General features: G+C 38.9%; 1 protein-coding gene across 1 annotated transcript in view; it reads right to left on the bottom strand.

Annotated features, from left to right (window-relative positions):
* The window catches only part of dntt (deoxynucleotidyltransferase, terminal), a 170,568-nt gene that overhangs the window by 49,573 nt on the left and 97,432 nt on the right, over positions 1-23,563 (bottom strand). The window contains exons 8-9 of the mRNA XM_036574578.1: positions 20,025-20,127; positions 455-700 (exon numbers count right to left, since the gene is read on the bottom strand). Of these exons, the coding sequence (XP_036430471.1) occupies positions 455-700; positions 20,025-20,127 (349 nt within the window). The remainder of the gene's footprint in view (positions 1-454; positions 701-20,024; positions 20,128-23,563) is intronic.

Below are 23,563 nucleotides of genomic sequence, written 5' to 3'. Positions count from 1 at the left end.
TTCTTCAGATGGAAAAAAAAAAACAGAATGAAGGATAAATTAAGTAAAACACTTCTTAATCGTTTACAGTCCTGCACAAGAAGCACTCAAGATATGCAGCTTATAGACACTATGAAACAACTTTCAAGGCATATAAAATTCTTTTTCTTTTCAAACCTTGTCAATCTTCTCTCTCTCACTCTCACTCACTCTGTAACTCAGTGAAAGCTCCACAGGCACTGCAAGGCATTGTGGGATAGCTCTCTAGGGAAAGGTCAAAGAATGAGGTTGTAATTACAGCTGATGGGTAGAGCCGCCCAGCAGGCAGCACGGGGACACAGGGCATGAGTGCCACGCTTTTAGAAGTGACCCAAATCAACCTGTACCCGTCTTTCACTACTGCCCTTAATCTGACGGTTCTAAATTTTGAGGTTTTTGCTCATCTAACAACCCTCCCCAAGCCATTATCCCGTACCGTGGAGCCTGACCAGCCCAGCAGGCAGAAGGCATAACGGTCAACTGGAGGGGCCACCAGATCCACGCGCACAGCCTTCCAGTCTCTCTTGCGGCTGGGATCTGTCTGCTTGCCCTCCACCAGCGCCGTCCTCAGCTTCAAAATCAGAAAGCATTTCTCGAAGTGGTCCATGGCCTCAAACCGTTGACTGGGCAGTTTGCTCAGGTCAAAGGTCGACTCCTGGAAATCTGAGAACAGGAGAAGACTCTGGAAAGGGAAACAGACAATGTTTTATGGATTAACTGAAACATTTGCTATTACTGTGAAATGTATTCATAAATGTGCTAGCATATTAAGAAAAATTTGGCAGTGAAAAAAATCCTCAATGTTGTTGCAGTTAGCCAGCTAGCTAACTCACAAACCATAAACAGTGATGAAACAAAAGTAACCATAATTATATTAGGTCATTATACACACATAGGAGTGTTTCACACTGAGTCATAGTTAGCAAACTGGCTATCCCGCCTACTATAAACAGCACAAACACAAAAGTGACCACAATCATATCAGGTAATTATAAGCTCGCCACAGCACGGTGCTGCACACTAATCTGTAGCAACAAAATGTGGGTAACTAGTGGTAACTAGTGTGTACTACATACACATATTGGATTATTTACTGCACTACAAACACATATTGGATTTCTGGTTACACTTTATGTGAAGGGTGTCTACATAACACATTCATAACATCTTACATAAACACTACATAACATGCTCATGAATGTTTAAATCAACATTCATGAAGCATACAAGTTTTACATATCATTAATGTGGACTACGATGTCACTTTACTTAGATATTCTTTCAAAATAAAAGACCCCATTTTGTATTTTGAAAAACTTTATTATTTTCAGTGAAACTCCTCATTTCTGGAAAGTCAAAATAAAAATGACCCGGCTTTGACTTTTCGGACAGCAAGTGCTTTGCAGTGTATATACCATTTAAGCTCAAATAGTGTCAATTAAACATAGCATAACTGATGCACAATTTTATTTGTGTCAATTCCAGTACCACAAGTGAAGAAGAACATCACTAAAAATAAAATAAAACCCCTAAAGTCTTAATTAATCCTTCAGATAACAGTGCTAGCATTTAAACCCAAGATAGTTGATTAAACTTAAATAATGTTTTCCTCAACAATGTATAGACTGCTGAATTAACCCTCTGGCACGATACAATTTAAAAGAAGAAGTACAGTAAAATAGGGAAAGAATAACCAAGTGTAAAATACAAACGCTTACGAGAAAATAAATCATTTAAAAGTTAAAAGACCAGGCAAAAGGGGTTAACACATCAAAGCACTTTCTGTCCAAAAGGTCAAAGCCAGGTCATTTTTATTTTGGCTGTCCAGAAATGAGGAGTTTCACCAAAAATAATAGTTTTAAATACAAAATGGGGGCTTTTATTTTGAAAAACATATAAAAGTAAAATGACATAGTAGTCTGTACATATTGCTTTATGAATGTAGATTTAAACATTCAGGAGCATGTTATGGAGTGTTTACCTAAGATATTATGAATGTGTTATGTAGACACCTTCCGATAAAGTGTTACTGGACTTGTTTAGTCATTGAGTAATTTCATTGATTAAAATTAAGTGACTTGCATGCACTTAATAATCTGATAACTGCAGAAAATTTGATTTTGTCATTAACTCAATGTGTTCACATGCACTTGGGTAATCAGGTAATGAGAAAACTCCAGCAATGAACAAGCAATGAATCAGGCAATGAACGGTTTTGTATTTTTTTACCTTAAATTCAAACTTCTGGCTGCTTTTTTTAAACAAGGAATCACTTTACCAGAACATATGAATACGCATCATCTAGAAGATAATCTAGAGTTAATTTTGTCAAGCAAGTAGTTGGATTGAGCATCACTCCAAAAAGGTTTAGTTGCCATTTCACAGGTGCTGTGTTACATGCTGCTTGCTGTTTCTTGGACAGCTCTACCCTGTATCCAGTTACGTTCCTGCACATGTACTCACTAAGAAAAACAAAACAAACCAGAGTAAAGGTAATCATGCACTAAAAAAACAATCACTGAGTTAAAACCCATGTCTCCATATCGGATTTCTTGAAAAACAGCTTAAGACATTAGTTTAAAACAGGTTAAGACATTGGAATATGCTATTTACAATACCACTGGAATAATCGGATAACTGCCGTAATCCGTAATGATCATATTATTGGTGTACATGTAAACACACTCGTAAATAATCTCACAACCTAATGTCTGCACCGAGCCATGTGTGCATCTGAGATACTGAAATAAATAAATGTAACAAATGTGTATGATTTGGTAAGTGAATCTGATGACTGCTTATGAATGCCTTCCTGAAACTATATATAGGCACATCCTGCACTGCAACACTGAATAGCCACCATTTTCAGTCTGGGCCAATTTATTTGAAGAACAGAGACTGCTAGAGGGCACATTTTCTTGATACACACACCTCACTAAATTGTAACCCTTAATGCAGCAGCAGCAGCAGGATGCCATTCTCAATCTGCGCTAAATGGTTCCACTCCATAGGAAATGAAATCAATTCCAGACTTTACCACAGAGAGGATGCAGGCAAGCAGGAAACAGCATAGGTAAGGTGAGAGGAAGAGGGAGAGACAGAGAGAAAATGAGAGGAAGGAGAGAAAGAAAGAGAATAAGACAGACAGATAGTTGGTGAAGAGGAGGATGAAGAAAGGCTAAAGTGGGAAAAAAAGGAAAGAAGCAAGAGTGGGCTAGAGAAAATGAGACAAGAGAATAAGGTTCAAAAGAGAGAGACAAAAATAAAGAAAAGCAGAGGGTAGGGTTCAGAAAGAGATGCAGTGAGAGTGAAGAGGGAGGAGGAGAGAGGGAGGGAGGGAGAGAGATAGTCTGGGCTGGCTGTGGATAGAGGCTGTAAATTGATTTCCTCTGGGCCTGGGCCCACTCTGATTATTCAGCTCCTGATGGGGGCAGCACTAAGGCGATTAACATTACAAATTGTCGGTTTAATTCCAGTATCTGCAATAATTGTTGAGTTACTATATCCCTCTTGCAGCCCATAAATCTGCAGTACTCTTACTAAGGAGCAATAATTGCCACAGGAGCTACAGCACTTTTTTCTCTTTCTCTCTCTCACATACGCATACCTACATACCTACACAGCCTCTCTGTCTCTCTCCTGGTCAGGAGCGGCGACAGGCACTCAGTGTAATTGTGGTGTACTATGCAGGAAAGTGCCTATAACTCTTCCTTTACCAAACAGCCCACTCCATCCAGCAATGTAATATGAGCACCACACACCAAGCCAATACAGTACAAGGTGACTCATGAAGGGCATGACCAATTTTGTCATTGGTAATGATTTTAAGGAGCTAAATGTTCGGTCTGCTGTAATAATTCAACATGATCAAGAATTAAATAGACTCTATAGTTTTATTTAAACAGTGGATTAGTGGCTCTCGAGCAGTGCAACAATCTAGTTTTCAACCTGTGAGCTAGTGGTCCTTGTAGCAGGACGTTGGCTTTTCTTAAACCACAAAAATGTGTTACAACATATGCAATAAATCAAATGATAACATTTTAAATCTGCATTATTATATTTGCAAAAATAAAACATCATAATTAAATTAAGCTCTTTGATTGGTCTGACAAATTAGCTATGTTCATATTTTTTAGTGCAAGCCAACAGAAAATTTTCAGTTTCAATTGGATGGAATTTATTATGGATAAATGGTTAAAAATCAGCTTTTCAAAAGGAAAGACCCTGAGACTGGGCCGTCAACAAGTGAAGTGGCCACTGTATTCAGAAAGAGAAAAAATAAAAAATAAAGCCTAAACCGAAACAACGAAAAAACAGCAGTGAGTACTTAGTGCTAGGCTTCACGTGCACAGGAACTGTAAACAAGCAACACCCGCTCTGTTCTTGTCAAAAGAACGTTGACAAAGCCGAACAATTTATGCCACCACTGGAGACTAAACACACCAGATGTGCATCTAAACCTATCAAATTGAGTCAACTCCGTTTGCAACTTTCTTCTCTTCAGAATGACATTCAGCACTTGGTTGCTCAGCTATTTCATTTAGTGAGAAAAAATGGTTGGATTTTGTTCTTTAATTGTCTGTAGTTTTGACTGTACTTATTAATGCTTGTTTGCATTTAAAAAGGAATATAAGCTACATCATATTTGTTAAAAAAAAAAAATAAAACATTGATCACAAAAAAGATAAATGATCAGTTAAATCTTACTGTGAGTCGTGAAGGCTTTTGTGGTTGTTTATGTAGAGTACAAGAGAGCATAACATGGGCATGTGTTAGCTAACATAACATTATTGGCAGCCCAAGGCATTAGTAAAAGGCATTAAAGTGTCTGGCTTCACAAGATTTAAAGAAGCATGCAGTAGCCTTCACCCTCTCAACTATGTAGCACCACATGGAGGACCTAGTGGAAATGGACATGACTACAAAAAAGGGGCTTTAGTGAATGATATGATTGTCAGTTGTCAGCTATGAATTAACAAAGGGTAAGAATAACTTCCCATGTTACCCCTATATTCAGTCATATTTGACACTATGGCAATGTTCCAAACAAATAACTGACAGCAAAAAAACAAAAATACCTTTTTTACAAGTGTTTCCTACAAAGCAGAGCTGGCACTGAGCCAAGGGTTGTGTAGTTCAAATCTATTTTAATCTTTGAAAGTTTCTGGCTCAGTAAAATATTCTGCTATTAGATAGTTTTAGGCTGTTTTTTATGGTCACAAAATGATTGTTTCACAGAAGTTTCGCCTTTAATCCATTAGTAAAAAATTATATATGGCAAAATGAATTGAAAATAATGGCATAGGTCTGCACCTCAACTGATATTGGTCTGGTCTTATAAGTCGCAAGGCCTATGAGACGGAGAATAAGAGGACATCATTTACAACAAAAGGGGGGGAAATGTCTTTATTCATTTCTGCCCTCCTGTCCCCTCTTTCTATCACTCACAAATATACATGCTCTTCTAATTAGTCTCAGCAGGCGGCGGAACAGCAGCAGACGTGAAGAGGAACTTCCTCGTCCTTGCTGCTGTGATGTGAGGAGCTGATTTGGTGCGTAATTACATGGAGTATTTTACTTCCCATCAGTGCAGAGCCACATCCATGAATCAAGCTGTAACCCCAGTCACCTACAGCTGGCCTCTGCTTCCACACACAACCAGCTCTAACCCCACACTGAAATAATGAAACCAATCTATCTACAGACCTAAAGCTACAGTACAACTACTTTTTTCAACAGGTTTTAACAAGTTTCAACACATCCCAGCCATCACAGTTTCTTTAGTGATATCTGTATTCGATTGTACTCTTGAGGAAAGCACATAGGCCCAAGTTACTCCAGGGTGGCTTTCCTTGTACTGCCTAACGTAAATCACTATGTTAAAAGCTTCAGCAATATTCAAAGCCCCTTTATTCAGACGCTTCTACTATCGTTCCAAATAGCCCCATGTCTGTAAGAGTCTATGATGTATACAGATACATTCAAAATTAAATGTTCACAGCTGTTCACATTTGAAAATACAACTTAAATATATTATGTAAAAGATAAGGAGCCTATCTAAGCTTTTCACCAACCTACTGCTGAGGGGACTGAAGCCAAATAAGCTACAGTAATCATGCTCTGCTCTGCAGGTGATGAGGAAATCCATCTGTATTCCACCATACACACTTGCAAAATCACACAAAAACAGGCAGGAGAGTTGCAGCTTCTGCAAATACTATCAAAAAGGTCAGCTTTTTTTAAATATCATATTTCCCTCTTTCTTTAAAGTGGGCCATAAACAGCTGCCACATCCTTCCCATTAGGCTCTCAGGACAGCAGACTGATCCAATGTCACGATGGCTGCGAGGCGGAGAGGGAGACTTCAAACCTCTCCGTCTTCACAGCTAGATTAGCCTGTGTTAGCACAACACGTTTGAACTGCTCTTGCCTTTGATTTTAGGAGCTGTGCAGGGAACTGTTAAGTTTGATCGGTGAAATTATCAAGTAGACGAGGGTTAGAGAGTTTAATAGTGGTGTGTGTGTGTGGGTGTGTGTGTGTGTGTGTGTGTGTGTGTGTGTAAGTGATACATTTTGACTTACAAAAAATACAGGAAGTCATGCAGAGCATAGTTAGCATGCACTCTGCACACTAAATCTGACTGAAGTATTCCCTACACCATTTGCAACTGTAATTTACTTCATGACATATCCAACAGTGCTGGTAATTACTTACACATTTGTCCATGACAGGTGAAAAACCCCTGGGCTAACTCTGCATGCTCTTCTGACCACACAGCTACACAGTTATAACAATTGATAAGGGTCCGTGACCTAGCAGTTAACCACTTAATGATGCGCAGGGAACACTTAAGTGCTATTCAGATTAGGGCTGCATTTAAAATATTGAAGCTGCAATATAAAGTGGATAAGCTTGTAATATACAGTTAGTACATGTATCTATACAGTGATGGCTGTATCGATATTTATAAGTCTACATTTAGGCAGCGCTTTGATGCACAAGTGAAGTTAATATAGCATTACTGCGTGACATTTTACAGCATCCACATGCTCATTGTCACAGGGTCGTACCCATCTTGTCACTGTGGTGGTACCATCGAAGATACATCTTCAGTACTTTTAGTCAGGGAACAGAATTATGTACCATAATTAATTGCAATTATGTTTATTAAGTTGTGTTGTCTCTCTACACTCGTCTCGTCTACAGGTTTTTTTATTTTATTGTTCTGTTTTAAAACACTCAGTTATGAAAAGGTACAAATATGTTCCTTTTCCCTGACAGAAACTTATTTAAAGTACACAATTGGACCTAAAAACCACTGTTGTACATTTTAGGGTACATTTACATTGCTTGTACTTTGCCGAATGAAAAATGTACCTGTACTTTTTTTCTTACAATGCCCAACATGGTAAGCATGTGCTGTAATATTTAAGGTTTACTTGTTGTTTATTATTCTTTGAATAAAAAGCTGTGTTGGAGAAAAAAAATCTCCAGTCTGGAGCAATATGTTTGGCTGCTGTCTATGAGAAAACATGTCTTTTAATAGTAATTTCATTTACACTAGCCTTGTCTTAAGTTATTAGTGCTGGAATTTACAGTCAACAGTCAACAGCATTTTACATGTTTTAATGTTTGTAGTCGTACACTTGAGGTAGGATAATACATATCAGCTTGATTTAAGCCACGGAGAACACAATAAAATGCTTTCATGTGCTTCTACACTTATAAAAAAGGTAAACACTTCTTTTCCACAGAGCAAAATGGAAAATTAACATCATGGCAATTAGCAACGGATTAATAAAACCTGGGGTTATTTCTATGATTTAGATTGTTGGTAAAATCAATTGGAATCTTCATTGATGTGGGATTATACACTGTTAGAAATAAAAGTTCTGTGCATGTACATTTTTGTATTTTGTGCATCAAAATACAAACACTGTAAATGTACCCTCAAAGGTAAAACAGTGGTTTTAAGGTCCAATTTTCTACCTTCAATAAGTTTTTCCCAGGTGAAAAGTATGTATTTGTACCTTTTCATAAACTAATGTTTTAAAACAGAACAATAAAATAAAAAGACTGGAGACGAGACGGGGTGTGTGGGAAAATATCATTTCAATGGATTACGGTACAATTATGTTCCCTGACTAAAGGTACTGAGATGTACCCTTGAGGGTACCACCCTAGTGACAACGAATCTCATCTGAATAGCACTTTGGACTAATTATAAAAAAATTGAATGAATGTTTTCAATTATATATAATTTTGCTGCAAATAAATATATAAAATGATTGTAACATGCCAGCCCAGTGCAAAAGGTTTGAAATAACCAGATGGAAGCAAAGAAGCTGATAAAAAAGATATTTCAATGTATCAAGAATGATTAATGGAGAAAGAGATGTAGATAATTTTAAAATGGCGGAAAGCTGCACAACATCAGTAATGACGTTATAATAAAATGAATCTAGAATGTTTTGTATTTCAAAAGTGGTGATCAAATGTAGTGAGGTGGATATCCTGACAAAAATTCTTGTAGATGTATTATTACTGTGTATTATTTATCAGTTTGCATCAATAAATTATTGAATAAATCATCTAAAAACTAGACACCATATGTTGTCTAGTTTATAGTATTCAAAAGTGCACTGCATGTGTTAATAGTGTGTATTAAATAGGCCAGTCATAACCATTACATAATCACAATTGTTCAAGCTAACACATATGTTAACTTTCACACAATGCATTTAATAAGACATCATGGGTCTTATGAAAACAATGAAAGTTTATAAGTGGTGCTTTAACATGTTTAGAAGGTAGTGGTGTATGATTGTTTATTTGAGCTCAAACTATTTCTGTCATTAGAGAGAAACTATGCATCAACAGCTACTAAGTAAAACAGCTAATAAGCTAATTTGGCCACTTTTGTTGCATATTATGAACAAAAAAAAGACAAATTATTAAGTGCAGTTATTCTTATCCCAATTAATCACTCTTTCAAATTTTGTGATAGTGGCAGGTCTATTATAAAATGACAAAAATGCTAATACGACAAGAAATTCCAAATTCTTGAATGGTATTGTACATATAGATTCACATACAGATACACACATACACTCACCAAACACTTCATTAGGAACCCTATACTAATACTGATCTCCCTTTGCTCTCAAAACAGTGTCAGTTATTCGTGGCATGGATTCTACAAGGTAGGAAACATTCCTTTGAGGTTCTGGTCCATGCTGACATAACTGCATCAAGATTTTTCAGGTGCTCTTTCATGCAGCAAATATGCCATTCTACCACATCCCGAAGGTATTCTACTGGATTCAGATCCAGTGACTAAGAAAGCCACTGGAGAACACCAAACTCACTGTCATGTGAACGAAATCAGTCTGAAACGACTTTTGCTTTGCCATATGGTGCATTTTTGTGCTCAAAGTAGCCATTAAAACATAGGTACATTGTGGCTATGAATGGACGCACATGGTCAGCAACAACACTCAAACAGGCGGTGACATTAAAGAGATGACTGATAGGTATTAACGGACCCAAAGTGTACCAAGAAAACATTCCCCACACGATTACACCACCTCCACCAGCCTCGACTTTTGACACAAGGCAGGTTGGTTCCATGGATTCATGCTGTTGACAGCAAATTCTGACCCTACTATCTGTGGGCCTCAGCAGCAATCAAGATTTGTCAGAACATTTTCCAGCCTTTGACTTCAACTTTTCAGCTTTCTGTTCTTGGCTGACAGAAGTGGAACCTGACATGATCTTCTGCTGTCGTAGCCCATCCACCCCAAGGTTCAATCAAGGTACATTCTGAGATGATTTTTCTGACATGATATCTGAGTTACCGAAGCCCTTCTGTCAGCTCAAACCAGTCTGGCCATTCTCCGCTGACCTCTCTCATCGATACGGTGTTTTCATCCACGGAACTTCCGCTCACTGGATGTTTTTTCTTTATTGCGTGATTCCAAGTAAGCAGTTCAGCAGTTCAGCAGTTAAAGAGTTACTCAAACCAGCCCCTCTGGCACCAACAATCATGCCATGGTCAAAATTGCTGGGATCACATATTTTATCCATTCTGACGGTTAATGTGAAAATTACCTGAAGCTGCTCTCCCATATTAGCATGACTTTATGCACTGCACTGCCGCCACACAATTGATATGAGTAGGTGTACAAGTGTTCCAAACAAAGTGCTTGTTAAGTGTACATACACAACTTACAGGTCATACTGCACCCTGACCTTCAACAGCAGAATTGGAAAGGTCAACTACACCATGCTGATAGAATGAACAGGACAAATCTCTAACCACCACAAACTCACTAATCAAACTGACAAAATGAGACGGTGAACAGCACAGAGGCGAGTGGCAAGCAAGTTCATCATGTCTTCTGATTCTAGGCCAGAATTTGCTCTCATCTGTCTCGGTGTGAGCGACTGGCTGCCCTTTTTTCTGCCCCACAATTATGCTTTTATATCCAGCTGTAGGTCAAAAAAATAATGAAAGATGATGAAGCCCATTTTCACAAGGACATTTTTTCTCTTTTTTTCTGAGGATGTATTTTTACCTCCCCGCAGGCTGAAAGAATGAAGCGCGAGTGTGTGATATTGAGCCTCAGCGACGGCGTGTGCACCCCTGAGGCCCAGCTCAGCCATGACAAGGTTACACGCCTTACTGCGACCTCCGCTACCTCCACTTAATCAGCGGCCCTCCCACACTGGCCTGCCCCAGGGAGGCCTGCGGAGGCTGGACCTCAACCACCAGCCTGCAGGGACCAGCAGCTCCACGGCAGAGCACAGCTAAAGGCAGAGAGAGAGTTAACAGGCCAACACAAGGGCTAATTACCACCAGAGACTGTAGGTAGAGGGTGCGAGAGAGAGAGCGAGAGAGAGAGTATGAGTGAGAGACAATGGCTGTGTCTGAAATGTAATAAACACTGCCTACTCATACAGTATTCTGAGGCAGGAGGCACCCAGTCATGTCTGAATCGAATGTTTGTATGAAACGTTGCCTGCTGAGGTTCCTCCATTCGGCCGGTTTTTGAAAGCAGTGTAGGTGTATCCTTTGCTGCCTTACATATCCCATAATCCTTTGTGTCAGCACCAATGTGGTTAGGAAAAAATATCAGCAAACACCAGCACTGGCACAGTGGAGGAGATTGACTAGTTTGTGTATAAATGCAATATTTTTTATTTTCGTCATGAAAAGTTAAGCATGCTAGCCTTCTTAAAAGACTGGGTCAAAGATGGTAACGCTAACAGCTAGCAGTGAGCTATCATATCTTGGTAATTACGTGACGTATGCCTTCAAAGTGCGTCTCAAATGCGATTTGGTTGCAGATACCTTCATCACAACGCCTCCTTCTAAGGCACTGACTTATGAGACAGCACAGGCAGCAAGGCGTCAAGAGAGCTGCCTTCAGTTTTGGACACAGCCAGAGGGTGAACCAAAAAGAGAGAGAGAATGGGAAAGAGAGATAGTGAGAGACAGAGATAGAGAGAGTGAAACAAAGAGAAAGAAGGCAAGAGAGAGCTACAAGGAGAGTGAGAGAAAGCAGGAGTAAAAGGAGAGAGTGAAAGAGAATGAGTGAGTGAGAGGAGAGAGTGTATGAGTGAGAGAGTGTGTGAAACAAAACAAGAGAGAGAGAAAGAGAGAGAGAGAGAAAGAAACAAAGTGAAAGAGAGCAAGAGAGAGAGAGAGCTACAGGGAGATTGTGAGAGAGACTGAGATAAGGAGTAAGACAGAGGGAGAAAAAGAGAGAAAAGGCTCAACTACACCACAGAGTCACACACAACTTCGATCATCAATGGACACACAGCAACACTAAGACAGCCTTCAAGTCCCCCCACCAATACTGCAGCAAGACATCTTACACCAGCAGTCTATCAGCCTGCCCTTCACTCTGTTCCAATACCACACGGCAGCCCTGTCCCCACCCATAGCAGAAGAACATCCAGCCAGACACAACAAACAGGAGTGCAGATGGAAAGTTACGCTGCAGTGGCTTTGAGATGAACAGCAGAGCAAAACACATAAAGCCAAACCAGAGACATGCTGGCACTCATCTGCTCAAAACTTCTGAAATGATTATAGGTATGCAAACCTGCAGATCATCATAGTATGTGTGTGTAAATGTGTACTCGTATATGTGTAAAAGTGTTTGTGTGTGTATAGATCTAGATACAGATGATAAAGCTGAACACACACAAATGTGTGTATAAAGACATAGAAATATCTATGATAATACAACGGATATGCAGATAACAACTTATCTGTAGTAACTGAATTGTATATTATTAAAGTTAATAGGAAATTTACATTAATTTAAACAATATCCTGTCACATTTGCAGTTGGAACATACAGGGCCTGTACTTCTAAACATTTGGATTAAAGAGCAATATGATATAAAGAAACATGGATATATATATATGTTATTCTACTTGAAATATGGTGTATCAAATATTTTTCTCTGCACTATCCTATAATCTTTGTGTAAACGGTTCCATATAGCACTAAAAAGGGATTTTCTATTGTTACAAGCTTGACATCAATAACAATAGATTACAGGACCCATTTTGCTGTTATATAGAATTGTTATATTTATTATTGTTATATGCTGTTACATTTTCAAAAAGCTTCTGTATAGAACAATAGACAGCTCATTCTGCACCAATGTGAAGAAGGCTTTCACCCTGCTTAAAACCATTTAAGCATGCAAGTGCTTCTTTAAGTGTTCATGGTTCTATATAGAACTATTATTATTATTATAAAAGAACCATTGAAGAACCAACTTTTTTAAGAGTGATAATGCATAGTGCCATGTAAAAATGGACTCAAAAAGAAAAGAACCAAAACAAGAGAGTAAAGCAGGGCTGCAGTTTGACTGCTGTTTTATTTAATGTATATATAAATGAATTGGCCACCAAATTACAACATTTAACTATTCCTGGCCTCTTAGAAAATCAAGAATTAAAATGTTTAATATGCAGATGATTTGGTAGTATTAGTACCAACAAAAGACACACTTCAATAGAATCAGTGTTAGAGAGTTACTGTAAAGACTGGGCCCTTAAAGTAAATACAGACAAAACAAAAGTAACGATTTTTCAAAATAAAGCCAGACTACAGGAGAAGAAATACCAGTTTACTTTTTGAAGACCAAGAAAGAAAAGATGTTGTAAATTTTAGTAGCACCTCAACCAGTAAGATCTAGACTCCCTTTACTCACTATAAAGCCTTCATCAATAACAAAATAAGCCCAAACCACCCTCTAAAACCAACTAGCCAAGACGAAAAACTCAGAAGGTAACTTAACACCTAGGCCCTCTACACGGCACAGAAAAACAGGATGGGAGGACTTGATCTGCAACCACTGTCAGAGGACACAAACGCTGTTCAAAATGTAAAACTTTTATTTTTATATGTATTATCATATTTACACTACAAACTTCACAGCTTTCTTTTAATTATTTATCCTTATGAACTTCTTTTATTCATTTATATATTAATGATAACTCAATTTAGCATGTATTGTACAGTTTCATATCCTGTCATGCCGATAAAGCATATCTGATTTGATTTCATTTGAGTGAGAGAGAAAGAATGAGAGAGTGAGAGAGAAAGAGTGAGTGTGAGTGAGAGAGTGAGAGAGCAAGAGAGAATGAGTGAGAGAGTAAGAGAGTGAGTGAGAGAGTGAGAGGAGAGTGAGTAAGAGTGAGAGAGAGTATAAAACAAAAAGAGGGGGAAAACAAGAAAGAGAGAGACAGAGAGAGAAAGACAGAGTAAGAATAGTGAGAGAAGCTGGTGGGCGCTGGGTTATTTTTAAACTGGGAGATGACAGAGAGAGGGCCAGCAGGCAACGGCATCAGCAGTGCAGCTACTGCCACTGAGTGAGCTTTATCAAACACCTCCCACTCATTATCTCCCCTACTACACACTCCCCACATCAGCCAGGTGCTGACAGGTATCTCTCTCTATCGTTCTCTTTCTCCCCATCCCCCTCTCTTACTCCATCTGCAAATACGGCTGCGTCTTTCCCTCACCGACTTTTGCTGTTGATCACATTTGCTGTCTCTTTCACACACTCTCACTCAGTTTCTCTCTCTTGCCTTCCTTTCCTCTGCTATTTAGAGCTCAATGTTTTTATGCACCCCCTGTACCCCGGCAAAAAAAAGACATTTGTGACAAAGAAAAAAAAAAAGACAAAGACCCTGAACTGTCTTCTCGCTCCCTCTCCTTCCCTCTCATCTCTTTCCCCTCCTCTCTGTCATGTTCCAAAAAAAGCTTCTCATTCGGGCCTGGTGGGCCTCCAGATTTTAATAATAAAGCTGATGATGGAAAGGCTCCTGACGTGAGGAGAACAATGTGAGCCGTGTTTTTTTTCTATTTCAGTATTTGACCCTCTTCTGGGCCCTATGCTCTTAACAGTCTGTGGGCTGACCAAGGAGTCTGGAGGCTTGTTCTTCCATAACGAATTATCCATCTCTGCTCCTGAGCCAGCAGACTTTTGCTCAGCAGCCTTAACAAGAACAGGTAAGAGGTTTTAGAGGAGTGTTTGGAATATTTTGAGGGCATTTCTTCACAAACGTCTCAGAACTGTATAACCCTTTGAGTTCCATGAACCTGCCCACACGTCATGCCTCTATATATCGCTTCTGTCAGAATAAAACCTTGTATCTCCAAAATTATAACTTTACAGGGGAAGGAAAAAACATACTTTACTTTTAATGTAAGGCAATGGAACCAGACATTTTTCCAAATCATTTTGGGCCTTTTCTTTTGGTTCATTCATCATGAAATTTACAGACAATGTAAAGGGCAACATATTCAAATTATGTCAAAAACTGAAAATTGAGATGGAGAGACAAGGTTTTGTTCCAACAACAGCGATATGTTCCTCTATCTTTGCGATAACACAGCGCAGAAATACAGTTCAAACGTTTCCTGAATCTGTAGAGTCATCCTTTCCATTCCATTTTATCATGAGATCATATGTGACTCACATTTGGAGTTATTAGGCTATGAAGACAGGTAGAGAAACATGTCATCTGCATCTCACTGTGTGTAATTGGTGGATTTGTATTCCCATCTGCATTTCGTGTAAAACTGACCAGTAGACACAAAGGAAATTGTTTGTTATGACTATCATAAGAACATCTGAGTTGCCAGTTTAGAGAAATCCTTTTTTCATGACAGTTAAGTGGTGCTATGGAGGTATTTCAAATGACCACTAGTTATTTATAGCATAGCTACTTAGTGAATATAAGCATGAGAAAAAAATAAATAGTTTGAAAATTCACTGTTTTTGGCTGTTGAATGCAAAGCATCTCTGAGGCGAGTTCAGAATTCTGTGCTTATGCTTTGATAGTGATGTAAAGAGTGTTCTTGCATTTCAGTTTGGCAGAGTAACAAGTGTATAGAGAAAGACTGTGCTGTAAGAGCTCCTGAGAGAGACAGTAAGGAGAGAAGCGTTGGGTTTTCTCATAGTGTTGGAGAGAGATGCTTCGAGCTGAGGTGTCTTTGGGGTGTGAAGTATAAATTTGTTCTCTTTCCTCATCTTGTTCCCTGTGGTGGGAATTTGACCCGCGGGTCTACCTCAGTCCTTAACACATTTGTTTGAAGTCTTGACCCATTTTTTTAAAGGAATCAGGGAACTGATCTCAGAGTGAGAGCTGGAGTACAGTACAGACAGCCTAACATTCAATTTATTTGTTCAAAATCCAAATGGGCACATATGTAAGTGAACACTTACAAGCAAAAGAAAAAAATGAATTAATAAATGATACAAAAGGGGCAGCAGATGGGCCATCTTATTCATTACTCAAAGAGTCACACTTGGAACACTATTCTCTGAGTGTAGTGTGCTTTCATTCACACATTAACACCACAATAATTGGTTAAACAAACGAGAAGCGAAGCAAACACAAGGGACATTTAAAGTATGCATAAATTATTTGCTTAGCAATGATATAACGCTGATCCTTTTAATTGGTTAGACACAGGTGACCTCCGATATCGCCCACCAGAAGAACCAAGAGGGTTTTTCATCTTTTTAACTAAAGAAAATATGAAAGCAATTATTGCTTGAGAAATTTTGTCTTAGATCCCTTTATACTTGCTCTCTCACCTCATCCAGCCTTACAAGATTCAGGGCCTTAACAAAGTGCGGGTGGCATTAATTGTAACATGTTTTAGTGAAAATTAGTTTTTTTTCTCTCTAAATAAATTTATTTACCTTTATTTTGAATATTACATTTTACATAGACAAGTACATTTTATCAAGATGGACATATTTTATGTTGTTTTTTGTCATTGCTATACTGAAGTCCTGCTGTTGAGAAAGCTATGTTGTGTCACATATAGCATAATTCTGCCTCATTACTGAGGGATCATGGGTCATTCTACAGAAACATCCATTATTGTGTCCCTAGCTTTTACAGATATATTACACTCAAAAAACGTTAGGGTTAAAATTTATGTATATCTTAAAATAAAACAATACGTTATTTTAACAATTACACCTTCTTGAGCCATTAATTTAACAATATTGGTTCCAAGCACACAGAAGTACATGTCCTCACAGTCATGTCTAAAGGCTGAGAGACACTTGATGTCCTTTTACCTGTTTTCTGAAGATCTATGAAGAAAAGCACATGGTAAGTCCGCTGTGTCTTTTCAGTTATCAGAAATTTTCTCATTTAGCTCATGATTTCATATGAAGCTTTTAGTTGAAGTCACTGGTGTGACCTACTTTATTCTTAGGTAGTTGTGAAAAAATAGAATACAAATGGTTTAAATTACATATTTTAGTGGATATTCCATGATTGACAACATGTGGTTTGATGCTCTGCAGCAGCCATTTTGTAAAATGCATTTGTCATTGAAAATGTCACTAGTGTTACTGCCTCTGGTGTTACCTTTCTTATGTGTAACACCAATGAGCATTGGTAACACCAGTGACTCCTATGGAGAGATAAAATAGTGGACATTTCTATAGAATGACCTTCAATGACCGTCTGTTGTCACTCACAAGATAAAAACATTATCCTATACATTCTTCAGTAGTGTCCTGTGTATGTGCACCTTTTAAAACCTTTCCCCATTTCTGATAATAATATTACCTTTATTTTTCAGATCTATTCTAAAATACATGGTGGTACACTTCTTCTGTATGCTCCCTTACTTTTCAGCACACATACATGTCTGATATTTATATTTAAATCCAAGGCATTAATTGAGATAGCAATAAACTAAATATATACAAAATCATCATTTATAAGGAACTCTCTGTAGGGAGGTGGCTGTCCCAAACTGCTGTCCCAAATAGCCATGTCCCTTTTTAAAATCTTTCTGATTTCTTTGAAGTGGAACTAAAAGATTTAGATTTATTATGTGTTTCATTTTAAGATGAAAAAAGTTAATTAAAAAATGCTGTCCCATGTTTTCATGTCACTACAGAAACACAAAGAGCTATAGTCTGTAGGCGGAGGTTTATTTTAGCTATAACCCTATATTTTAGAGCACGAAGTGAGACTGCATCCCTGTCCCTCATGGCCACAAGGTGAGCAGTTAGATCCCATTGTTTTGAAGTAAATGTGTCTCTGAAAATCAGTGTGAAACATTTAGAATTATCACTACCAAAAATACATATTCTTTCTCTGCAATTAAGCTGATTTTTTGTGTTTTAATGAAAAATAGTATGTTTATATGTGTGTACAAGCTGTGTTTGCTAGTCATTTACTGGCATTTTTGCATTATTCTCCCATCATAATGAGTTAACCTGCGGCATTTCAGTGCATCACATGTTTAAGTAGTAATAGAATACAAGTGGAATTATAAGGTCTGAAATTACATTATAGCTATGACATTTAATCATCAGCTAAAAATTCATAGTTGTTACACACCTAGCTGCACCTTTACCAAACTTTTGACTGTTTAGAAATTTCAAAGACAACCTCTTAAGCAATTGCATAGGCAGAGATCAATTTTTAGGCAGGTCTGTGAAAAAGTGGGTGCACCAACTTGATAGACCCAATCAGGCTAATCCTGACAACTGTGCAGTCATCACCCTACCTGTTCAAGCGCTTCCACTCAAAACAATAGCAATCAACCAGAAAGCTGGATTCACATAAATCCAACCAACACTGCAACCCTCTTCACTCTAAAGCATGTGTCCACTCACCACAGGCACATTTGCCCAATGAAGATGGCATAATTCAGTTTAAATCAGGCAGTTGAGACATACAACGATGAGGAAAACAAGACAGCAAACTTAAATACCTAAACTTAATCATCTTAGGCTAGAACATATTGCCAGAGCGGGCAGACCCAAAGAAGACGATATGATAAAATCAGACAGCTGAGATGTGCAAAGATGAGAAAAAACAATACAGCAAACATATAAAAACATAATAAAAAAACATTGAAATAGTGTGAGACATTTGCTTTGACATTTTCAAAAAGCCAATTTCAGGTATTGCTGTAAAAAAGCAGTGTCACAAAATGATGACAACGTCTTTTTAAATTTCCTTTTGGCATTGCATAGGTAGAAAATGACACTCCATAGGATGAACTGTCGCTTTTAAAGGTCCCCAGTTACTCTTTTAACCACAACTGGAACTTAAAATTCAAACACTGGAGCAATGATAATGAACTGAAGCCTTAAGGCAATGGCTGATAGCAACCATTGCTAAGCAGTGTCTGGAGGGCTGTGAAAAGAAGGCAGAGCTTGGTGAGGACTGATTTGATTGGCAAAAACACAGTAACAGCACTCACAGAACATTTCATTATGTTAATAAAGCATAAGAAGTATTAATTCCCCATTTGACTGGGCAGGACTGTGATCAATCTGGATAGACCCAATCAAGTCACGTAGATTTGATTTAACTATTACTTTTTTTTGAATTAAATAATTAAAGTCTTCTGCATGGTGCATTAAAGGAATAAGCCTTAAGAGGCCGTGCATTACTGAGATTTTATCATGGTGAAGGGTGTTCTTAGGCAAAGAGGAGAATGTTTAGTTGGCCATCGCTGTATATTGCAGTCATTTCATTAACTTTTAAACTCTTTGTTGTATAACAATGAACATATGATAACACAGCACTGCTTACTGCAAAAACCTTTGCTTTATAAGTACTTTTTGGTCACCAAATTACCACCGAGTTGTATTTAGCACCAACCCTATAGCGCCCCTCTTCTAACAATGGGGCTGAATCTCAAATGGCTCCCTGCTTCCTACATAGTGCACTATGTAGGAAATTAACATTAGCTAAATACCGGTTCCTGCACCCCAACAGTGAATAGTACAGCTAAAGAAAATTGTCATTTGGAATTCAGCAACATCCATACTCAGTAAATGATGTAATGTTACTATTTGGCTGTAGAGGCTAGAATTTCTAAACTGCCATAGCTAGCACACTTTTTAGGGAGTACGGAGTCATTTGGGATTCAGCCAGGGTTTGACGCTACTTCTGACTGAAACACAGACATCTGAAGTGTGTAATCTATTCAAGTGACATTCTTTAGTGTTTTATATTGCCCCTTTACAGTGAATCATGTCGTAAGTACTTTGATGCAAGCCTGTGATATTAATGATGGAGTTGTTTAGGCTGTTAGCTATCTTGTAGCCTGTTAGCTAGCTGCCCACCACTCAGTTTAAACAAAAAACGGGATCCTACTTTTATCAGTACAATCCGTGGTTCCTGCAAGCAGCATTAGAGGCAAAGATTATTCCATTAACAGCACAAGGGTTTTTCGTGCTGTGGTGCAGTGATACAGAGTTCAGTCACTGTGAGGTGGTCATAGGTGTTCATATATCGTGGATTTTACAACGGCTTCAAACGCGGCTCAGCCGATCAGATTTTAGGACTGGCACTATCCGTTTTATAAACAGTATTTTGGATATCTTCTGTCCCCACAGACTTCACTGCAACACCGCTGATGGCTAGCAAGGAGTAGCTGAGAGGCTAAGTTACATGCTAAAAGTTTTTCCGTACCTGACTCCTGAGTCTGCCAATCACCGCAGGCAGCAGTCCGTCCTCTTTACCAGGCTCAGGTACAGTCAGAATGAAATCTACATCGTGCCCAAACGTTTTCCCCCTGCATGATAAAACACGCACAAATACAAAGATTCACCACATCAGCATAAGGACATTTTATGCTTCATGTTCATCTCATCATACCCGTTCATTAAACCTCATAAGATGATATACTAGGCTTTATATGACTGCAGTGTAAATATGGAGGTAGACTAAATAACTTTTGGAGAAACCTAGTGCATAACATTATGTGGATATTTGCTATGTGTAATAGCTTTGGCTCTTTCCCATAATTCAAACAAGCTATTTGCAATGCATCATTAGGCCCTGCAGCTCTCTGTTCCTCTCCACGTTGTCTCAGCTGCCAGGGCTGTTGTTTTCTTTATGAGTGTCACTGTTTCAGGATTATGGTAATGGGAGAGTGTTACACTGGGCCCCTCTGGGTACACGGCAAAGCAAGACACACTCAGGAGAACAAAAGTTAAGAAGTTACCTAAAAAAGCCTTTTGTCAAGCTTTTTAAACCATAGAAGATGCACAACTGAAACAGAATTCAGTGGCAAACACCTCAAAGCTATGAAGAATCAAAGTTCTCTCGTTTGCCTTAGAGCACAAACACACCATGCAAAAAATGACTCCTTTGTGCAGCCTCTAGAGCACACAAGTTTACAGCCCCAAAACTGTCTTGAAACATGAGTTTAAATGCCTGTCTGCCTTCTGTAGTCAAGGCAGATGGGGGGAAAGAGAACTCAGAGGTGAAAACACCAGAGCAAGGAGAGGATACGGATAAGGTGTGTCTCCGAATTCAAACCTTGCATTTCTTGCCTCTTTTGCTGTCAAAGGTAGAATCACAGAGGTGCAGTGTAAACTCAGCTGGCTATTCTGCTGTCATACTGCGCCTTTCATCACACCATAAAAAAACTGCTATTTTCATCATAAGCTTTTGTGCTTCACAGTTCCCTCAAAACATTTAAGTTTTGACCACGATTCAAGAGTTCAACATTCCTGCCAGTGTGCATCCGACTTCACAAACAAGCAATATGTGTATTTCTGCAATGTAGTGGTCGGATTTTCTGGTGATGCAAAGATTTCTTCTTCAGTGGTCCAGAAAAACAGTCTGGGGCGCAGGAGTGTAAAAGGACCAGACCATCTACAGTGGCCCCCCTGGAGACCTGTGTGATGAAGTTCCTAACATACTTACATGTGTTTGTGGAAAAAGCTTTAGTAAATTCACAGCCATTTGTAGCTGGGAGCACACTGAGTGTGCTGAACATGAAAGAGCAGAGAGAGAACTACAGTGACACACACACACACACACACACACACACACAAACACAGGACGCTGCTCTGTACTGTAGTTTTTCAGATCCTTTTTTTGGGTTTTATACAGAGAGAATCCAGGCCTTTTTGTCTGTAGCCCGCTCTGCTTCAAACCATCCGGCACACAGAAGCAGCGTCTGTGTTATCTTAGCCTCGATCCATGCCCTTTGATGGAGATCTGTTGAACGAACAGATGCAAAGCCGCACATCTCCCAGTTAAGGAGACAGATAAACGAGAATAAATGGGCCCTGTATCTGACAGTGGCGGCTGCTATGCTTCATCTCACCAACCAATGACAGACTAATGGCAGGAGGAGTGACAGAGTGAGAAAAAGAATGAGAAAAGGTAAAAGTGGGTAAAGAGAGAGGGAGCAACAAAGTGAAAGAGAGCAAGTCAAAGAGATAGAGAGAGAGCAAGTCAAAGAGAGAGAGACAGCAAGAGAAAGAAAGATCAAAAGAAAGAAAGAGCTAAAAACACAGTGAAAAAGAGAGAAAGAGCAAGAGAAAGAGAGAGCAAGAAAAGAGTGAGAAAGAAAGTGCAAGACAAAAAGAGAGCGAGAAAAAGAGACAGAAAAAGAGACCAAGAGAAAGAGAGAGAAAAAGAGAGTCAGACAGAGAGGGAGAGCAAGTGAAAGAGAAAGAGATCGAGAGAGAGAGAGAGAGAGAGAGAGAGAGAGAGAGAGAGAGAAAGGAAAGCTAGTGTGAGTGAAGTTTTATTACATATGTGTAGATAATTGGTGCAATGCTTTGATAACAGTAATGTAAATGTATGGCAATAAATCAAACCAAAAGAGAGAGAGAGTGAGAGACAGAGAAAGAGATCAAGAGAAAAGAGAGAGAACAAAAGAGATAGAGAGAAAAAGAGAGCGATTGAAAGAGAGAGAGCATGAGGGAAAAAGAAAAACAATGTGAGTGAGAGTAAGAGAGCACGTTAAAGAGAGAGAAAGAGACCAAGAGAAAGAGCGACAGAGCAAAAGAGAGAGCAGAAAGCAACTGAAAGAGAGAGAGAAAGAGAGACAAAAACAGTGTGAGTGAGAGTGAGAGAGACAGTTTAAGAGGGAGAGACCAAGAGAAAGGTAAAAACAAACAGAGTAGAAAAAAATGAGAGAGAGAGCAAGAAAAAGAGAAAAGGAGAGCAAGCAAAGACAGAGAGCAAGAAAGAGAAAGAAAGAGAGACAGAGGGGGGGTCAGAGTGCAAATTAAAGAGAGAAAAAAAGAGAGAGAGACAGACCAAGAGAAAGAACAAAAGAAAGACCAAGAGAAAGAGTGAGAAACCAAACCAAAGTGAGAGCATAAGTGACAGCGAGTCAAAGAGAGAGAGACCAAGAAAAAGAAAGAAAGAAAGAGCAAGAGGAAGAGAGAGAAAAAAGAGCAAGTGAAAGAGACAGACGAGAAGAGAGAGAGAGAAACAAGTGTGTAAGTGAGAGTGTGAGAGCAAATTAAAGAGAGACCAAGAGAAGGACAGAAAGAGAGAGTGAGAAAAAGACAGTGAGAGCAAGAAAAAGATAAAGAAAAATATAGCAAGCAGGGAGACAGCAAGAAATAGAGAGAGAGGAGAGAGAGAGAGAGGAGAATTATCACTCAAAATTCCATGAGTGCTAGAAAAAAATGAAAAAAATAAAGAATAACTGCAACATAAATTTAAAACAACATATATATAATATCAACATATATATAATATCAACCGTAGATTGCCAACATCATCGACTGTGCATAGGACTTCATTAATGCCCCAAATGCTCACGAACTCTGGCAACTTCCCCACCAAATTATAGCAAGCATGCTTCATTCTCAGCCGTGCAGCCACCAACCCCAGGAACACAGCTACCACGTCCACCGCTCCCTGACCCAGCATCTGGTTCTTCCTCGTCTTCCAGATGGCTAGCTTTGCTGTACCAGATAAAAAGTTTAGTAAAACTAAGACATTTTTCCTCCTTACTGTGTATTTGGGCCCAAAAATAAAAAGCTGAAAGGAGAAAGCCCCACCCAACGACGAGAACCATTCGGTCAACAAGGAGAAGAAATCACCCAACCGAGCGCACTACACAAACAAGTGAAAGAGAGACTCAATTTGTGGGCAAAAGAGGCAGCCCTCCCCAATATTTGGATCGAGATGCACCCGATGTCTGTTTGTAGCTATTGCTCCATGTACAATCCTCCACTGGAAGTCAGCTGTCT

This window comes from Colossoma macropomum, unplaced genomic scaffold, assembly GCF_904425465.1.
Source record: "Colossoma macropomum unplaced genomic scaffold, Colossoma_macropomum, whole genome shotgun sequence".
Taxonomy (NCBI): Eukaryota; Metazoa; Chordata; class Actinopteri; order Characiformes; family Serrasalmidae; genus Colossoma; species Colossoma macropomum.
The sequence above is the reverse complement of the archived record's forward strand: the minus strand, read 5'-3'. Positions and strand labels throughout refer to the sequence as shown.